Source organism: Gallinula chloropus (assembly GCF_964237585.1).
Source record: "Gallinula chloropus genome assembly, chromosome: 3".
Taxonomy (NCBI): Eukaryota; Metazoa; Chordata; class Aves; order Gruiformes; family Rallidae; genus Gallinula; species Gallinula chloropus.
Window position 1 is genome coordinate 39,980,845 of NC_140087.1, and position 7,056 is coordinate 39,987,900.

General features: G+C 50.0%; 1 protein-coding gene across 1 annotated transcript; it reads right to left on the reverse strand.

The window, feature by feature from the left end:
- Positions 1 to 174: 174 nt before the first annotated feature.
- On the reverse strand, positions 175 to 6,949 carry PDCD2 (programmed cell death 2; the record flags this gene model as incomplete). The annotated part of the gene is made up of 6 exons (XM_084262193.1): positions 175 to 588; positions 1,280 to 1,396; positions 2,629 to 2,744; positions 3,715 to 3,900; positions 6,323 to 6,574; positions 6,658 to 6,949. The coding sequence occupies 6 exons, from the start codon at positions 6,947 to 6,949 to the stop codon at positions 427 to 429; spliced, it is 1,125 nt and encodes a 374-aa protein (XP_084118319.1). The 3' UTR covers positions 175 to 426.
- Positions 6,950 to 7,056: the final 107 nt, after the last annotated feature.

Here is a 7,056-nt window from a genome sequence, read left to right on the forward strand (position 1 = left end):
GAGAAGTGGCTTCAGGTTAAGTTCCACAGTGAAAGGTTATACAGCTTTGTCTCAGCTATGGCTTCTGCACGCCTCCTAAGCATAAACACTCAATCTGACAGTATTCTGCTCTCCTCTGTGAGTTAATGGTTATTTTCCAGTAGTTCAGTTGCCAACAAATGATACTTTCACCAATCCAAAAAATATTTTTCTTTATTTAAACATTCAGAACACTGGACAAATGCATCTGTCTCCATTACCAGGGTGAAGGAAAAGCTCCCATGGAACACAAGAGAGAGGCTGCCAAGGTCTACTTTTAGTAGTTCTCTCACTGTTACAAGACAGAGATAGATGTCAGTGACTTCAGTTCAATTACCTGCTTGACAAATGCAGGGGTACACTGAAACAAGGCAAGTATTCTGTTCAGACTAAGGGACTTGATGGAAGCTAGATGGAGCCTGCAGAGAAGTCCTGTTTCCATATGAACTCTTCCAGGTATTCATTTCCCTCACCGCAGTTGTTGGCACACGTGTACACCACCAGTGTTCCCCAGTCAATGCTCTCTCCAAGGCTGTCAACCTGAAGGTGGTTCAGGAGCTGTGGCATAATCTTCAAGGAAAAACAAGAGCTTAGAGGCAGGCTGCAACTCCCTGCCCTCTCCCTGCACCTCTTCTGCAAGAAGGGTCCTGCCTTTGTTTATATTCTTCTACCAAAATCCCAACCAAAATACTAAGTAACCCCACAGCTCAAATAAAACCCATCTGGAACTCCCCACACAGTGTAGGAGACACACATGAAATGAAAACGCACAACCCTACTTACTTGATCTACAACAAAGAGTTTTGTCTGACTACACATTGCCTGATTTGTAAGCCTCCTTCCATTTGAAGTTCTCTCCATGTTTGGTCTTTGCATGACTTCAGGTGTATTCACCATACATCTACTTCTAGCATTCAAAATTCTGCAGCTGAACACTTCCAGCTCTCCAGTTCCCACCGTGAGGCCTTTCCTTTCTTTAACATGTACAATACCAGGTTCCTGTTCCTTAAGAGGTGGTTCCACACTCACAAGTGTGCCATGTTATGGAAGGGACACATGAATCAGAACCTACCTTCCGTATGTGGCAACCTTACAGGAAAAAGCAGTGACATCAGTAAATAAGGGCTCCCTAGAGTTTAGCATAGTCAGTTTGTGGCAACTTAACTACCTTGCTCTAATTACAAGCTGGCACCTATACTATTAGAACCTGTTAAGTCTGAACTACATTACCTATATTATCTTTAAATATAAATGTACGTACCTGGAATTCAAAAACTCTTCTGGCACCGCACAAGCATTCTGGGATATCTTTCTCTTCAGGAATGTTTTCACCTGATACCCAGATCGGGCCTTCTCCTCCTCTGCAGTACCTAATAATCTGAAACAGAGCAGAAGTTTTAAGTTCTCAAGACTGCCTTTTCCTCTGGTATAAAACTGGCATTTACTGACATTGACAGAGTGGTAAATGGTGCAGAAAAAGTTCAGTTCCTTTAAGTAACACCCATGGCAAAGACAATCAGTTGCAAATACAGTATTCTTAAGCAAGACAGGTTCTTCCTCTAAGTTTTCCTAACTATCTGAATCAGGCAAGTATTCATACAGCATTTTTTCAGGGATCCAGGGATAAACTGCAGATTTGTATTTATAGTCTTGAGACGGAGGAAGATCAGGCCAATAATTGACATGAAGAAGTGTACAGAAAAATCAGGAATGGGACCCAGCTCCTTTCGCTTGCAGTGCTGCACCTAAATGCAAGGGGGTGGCCTAACATCCAAGGAGGAGGTATTTTCAGACACTCATATCCTCTGTTGTCCTGTTACTATGTGAATACTTACACAGCAAATCAGGCCTTATCAACAAGAGGACAATTCCGCAGATGAGTCAGTATGGGGGTGGCCAGAGAGGGGGAGGTGACACACCCACCCCAAGCAGAGGAAGGAACTCAGTCTCTTACTTTCTGGATGTGCAGCCTTTCCCCTCAGCTACCAGGTAAATCATGGAGAGAATTTATTCTTCCTTCACCATATTCATGGATCTGGAAGTGTTTCCTTTGAATGGAACCATGAACCTTGTTTGACAACGCGACTATTTTCAGCCTCTCTCAACAGCAAGAAATAGTGGGGACAGGAAGATTTTTTGGTTTGAATATTTGAAATTCTGAAGTCATCACTAATCCGTTAAACCTTACAAAAAGCCAACCACCACACCCCATGAAGCTGGTGACAGTGACATAGCTCCTCACTGCAGTTTTGGTTCTGAGGGAAAGCCAACAGGGTCAAAGGCTGGGGAAGAACACAATGGTTCACCACCTCCTTTGGTTAGGACCACTTCACAGGACGCCAAGTCCTCTGGCATCCATGCCCCTGTCCCTTCTCATCCTGACCAATTTCTGTTTCAGTTAGATCAGCAGGTGCTAAATTCTTACTTCAGCATGAATCAAGTTCTGCATGCAAGGAAGATTAGGGTCTGTTGGTTAAGGTGGGTGGAGGATGAGGAGGCACCCCCATTGTCATTTCCAACTGTAGGTATGAAATGCAGTGAAACATTTTGCAGATGCAGCAGGATGCTGTGTCAGCACCCCTAAGGTCTAAGGTTGCCCCATCTTCTGACCTGCTCCGGTTCAGCAGCTACTCGCTCTTTGAACATCTGGAAGATCTTGTCTTCTTCAGTCTCATGTTTTGCCATTGCTTCCAATGTCTCTACATCTAAGGGTTGGGATGTTTCACCTAAGTGAGAAAAAACGACACCCCCCTAAATGTTACAGGCTAATGCAAACCAGACAACAATAAACACCAACATTGCAACTGGAAGTGCACTGTGCTCTAGAGAATCATTCCCACTGTAAATCACTACAACTTTCTTTTTCTCTTTGTGACATACTAAGATTCAGTCACAAACAGATCCATTTACTAGTTTTAGCTGTATTTTAAACACAGATGTCAGTAGTTGCTAGAAAGGGAGTTAATCTTATGTTTACTGCTCCCAGCAGGGATTACTGAGCATTGATTGCTGGACCTTCAGAATGTGACACCTGGGAAAGGCTACCCGTGCCATACATGTGAAAGGCTTCAGTTCCTAGCACTGAAGAATGTTATCTGTTACACTCCCATGTTCACAGCAGCTCAAGGACAGCTGGGAACCCAGCAGCCTTCCCCTGCAGCACCACAAACTCTCCACCCTGGGTGTGTGCAAAGCCAATGCAGGGAGCTGCAAACACAGACTGAGCTGGGGAGGGGGAGGCCTGCACTTGAACTGCCTCATTCAAGGTCAATTAAAACAGCCTCAGAGCAGTTCTAGCACAGATGAGGAGATTTGTTAAGTATTTTCTGTAAGTTAAAGACAAACTGAGCCAAATCCAGTAACTCAATCTCCTGATTCCAATGGTGTCCAGCTGCAGGTGCTCAGAGCCCTGTTTTTCACTGGAGTTGCTCCTTTCCTACAGAGGGACACAGTGTAACTGCCAGCTACCTGCAGCTTCAGGGCAGCAACCCTTGCTTCAACAGCTCCTGGGGTTGGGGCTTAGTAAGTCTCTCCCCTAAAAGCAACCTGTATTACAGGATGCCAACAAAAAACTTGCACCACAAATGACTGCAGATTTCATCCTGCGTCATCAGTAGTTAACAATGAACATTTAAAAATCATGGGATTTTCTACTTTAAAGATACAATGCTGGCTTCATTAGGAAGAATTACAGACCTGCACTGCCTGTAGCTCTGAGTTCCTCTTGCTCTTTTGATTCCTCTGTTGTATCTGCAGCTCCCTGTTCACCATCAGGACCTACACTGCTGTCAGCGGGAAAATCTGGTTCCTCAGGTTCTATCAAAATTTCATATTCGGGGAAAAGGAATTCATTATGCTCGGGAACTGCATCCGCTGAGTCATCTACGAAACAGAGAGCAGATACCACATCATCCTTCTCCCCAAAATCTACACAGCAAACCACATAGCAAAAATTCAGCACAAACACATGCGATCGCAAGGGCGATTCACATCACTTCTACAGCTGGTTTAGACATAAGGAAGCTTTTGTTGCAGTTTTGTGAGACTGTGCTGCTGAGATGGTTTCTTTAAGCAGCAGTTAAGAGTTTTCTGCCAGCCTAAACTATAAACAACGAGCAATTCACGGCCAAAGTCACGGCATGAGAGATAACTGAGCGCCTCTGAGAACCACATGTAGGAGAAAACAACCTGGAAGCAGCTGCACTTTGCCACCGGAGAAGGGAGCGAGAAGATGTAACGAGCTGTGCAGACACCAAGGCCGGAGAAGGGCGGGGGAGGAGGCGGCCCAGGTGTCGGACAGGAAGATGCCCCTGCAGCCTGTGGAGAAACCCATGGAAAAGGCCGAGACCCCACCTGCGGCCCGTGGAGGGGGCTCCACGCTGGATGGAGCAGGTGGAGACATACAGAAGACACGGTGACCCTACGTTGGAACAAACCCCTGCCAGCACTTGCAGCCATGGAGAGAAACAGAGACACAGATGAGAGAGAAATATTTGCGTCATAACAGGTTTGCTGGGGTGAGGCTTGGAATCCTGTGGAGGACTAGGACTGAGAGACACTGTGACAAATAGATAAAGCCCTGTGGGAAAAGGATTCACATTGGAGAAGTTCGTGGAGGACTGTCTCCTGTGGGTGAGACCCCACGGTGCAGCAGGGGGAGGGTGTGGAATGAATGCCTCCCCCCTCCCCCGGCTGAGAGGGAAACCAACTTGCAAGGGACTGACCGAAGCCCCCATCTCCCAGTCCCTGCCCCCCTGTGCTGCAATCGGGGGGAAGAAGGGAGCAAGATCATGGCTAAAGGGAAGTCTGCTTAAAATGGAGGGGTGGGGAGAAGGTGCTACTGAGAACCCCATTTTCCCCAGTCCCTGCCCCCCTGTGCTGCGAATGGGGGGGAAGAAGGGAGCAAAATCCTGACTAAAGTCTGCTAAGAAGGGAATGGTGGGGGGAAAGTGTTTTAAGATCTGGTTGCACTCCCAACTTCGGTTTTCACTGCTCATTGTAGTGTAGTGTAATAAATTAGGTAGGTTCTCTCTTCTTCACTTTGTGTTGAGTTTGCTTTGCCCATGTCATTGCTGACAGAATGATCTCTCCCTGTCCTTATTTTGTCTCCTGAGCCTCTTAATATATATTTTCTCCCCAGTCCAACTAAGAAGGGGAGTAATAAACTGATTTTGGTGGGCATCTGGCCTCCAGCCAGGGCTAAACCACCACAATTTTATATTAAAAGCAGTAGAAAACTACAATAGGTGATGTGCTGCTTTCAGCTGTCATACATCTGTAAGACAGGGAAGACAAACCAAACACTGTTCATTAGCAGCTGCATTTTAATACCCCAACCTGCAGCTCTGTGAATATGTCACTCTGAGGCCACACCAGTTTCTTCTTGGTTGTGTATATTGCAAGTAGGCAAAGCTCCCACAAATGCCCCTGTACTGACAGTATTAACTATGTGCTAGTGCACTGCAGGGTTCTGCTGTCTCAGTTAAGTGTTTCCAGTGTCTGACCCGTAACTTGATTTGTACAAATCCACATTTAATGTTCTACTGATTTCCACTGCTACAATCAAAGCTTTTGGGACCAGCCTGCCACAGTGCACAGCGGGAGATGCATCACGCACCCCAAGTTTCATCACACTGTTGTTACTAATATGATACCTCTGAAGACTAAAAAAAGGCACTTTAAATACCCTGTACTCATCCTCCTAACAACCAGCAAACAAGTGTATGAGACAAGAGAGCAGGGGACAGGACGGCTTAAGAAAAGGGTCTCTAACACAGCACACTCCTGGGAGGTCCTCTCTTCATCTACAGACTGTCACAGTATCCCGTGAAGGCATCACCTTGGCATGTTGCTTTACAATTTATGATTAAGCTATCATCTTAAAAGCAGTCTGCAAAGGGGAAAAAAGTACCGGTCTGCATCCTTTCAGCTTTTTATGACATGGACAGGACAAGGCCTCTGAAACAAAGACCAAAAGCACCCCTTGATCTTGTTAGCCTTCTACGAACAACAAAGATCCCACGTTCTTATGTCACTATGGATAAAAATAAGCACCTGAAGGAGTCACTGGCAGTTTCCTTACTAACCAGAACAACGCCAAAGACACGAGCAGCTTTTTTCTCTGCTCCGCAGGCCCTTACCCCGCCAACAGGCAGGGCCGGCGCTCGGAGAGGACGGCTGCCTTCCCAAGGGCAACGGTTCCTGGCGAACACGGCGCGATCCCAGCGTGTGCCACCACGACTCGGACGCCACGGAGCCCTGGGACAACACGCAGCGCGCCCGCCCGCCCCCGCCCGAGACCCACCTCCAGCGGCGTGCTGCCCGCAGGCCCGCCGGTGGCCCCGCCGCCAGTCCAGCCCCTGGTGCTCGGGGCCGCAATAGGCGGCCCGGCGACAGCGCCCGCAGACGCGGGGCCCCAGGCAGCCGCAGACGCGGCAGAGAGCGGCGCCGCTGCGGAGCCGGCGGGGTGGCCCGGCCGAAGGGCCCGGCGGTGGCTCCTCGGGGGGCGGCTCCTCGGGGTAAGTGTCGTTCCGCCGCGGCAGCTGGTTCCGGAACACTGCGGGCGAGAGGCGGCGGTCAGCGGGGCGGCGGCAGGTGACACTCGCCCCCTCCTCACCCACAGCCTCCCCCCCGCCTCACCGCAGAGGGGCCCCCGCGGGCCCGGCAGCCGGTAGCAGGCGGCGCCGCGGCAGGCGAAGACGAAGAGGGTGCGGTGGAAGGCGTCGGGGCGGTCGGGCAGCGGCGCGTAGAGCTGGAGCAGGAAGGCGCAGGGCTGCTGGCAGCGGCCGCAGCGCAGAGCGGCGGGAGCCGGCAGCCCGACTTCGCCCAGCCACGCCGGCCGCCCCCCGACCTTGCTGGGGAAGTAGGCGCTGCGCAGCCGCCAAGCCCCATCCGGCTCCGCCGCGAAGCCCAGCTCCACGCCCGTCGCCATGCTGCCGCTGCCGGAAAGGCGAGGGGCCGGGCCGCGACTCGCGCCGGAACCGCCCGCCCCCAACGGCCGGCTGGCGCCGCCCCTCGGCCCGGCGCCTCGCCTGTGCT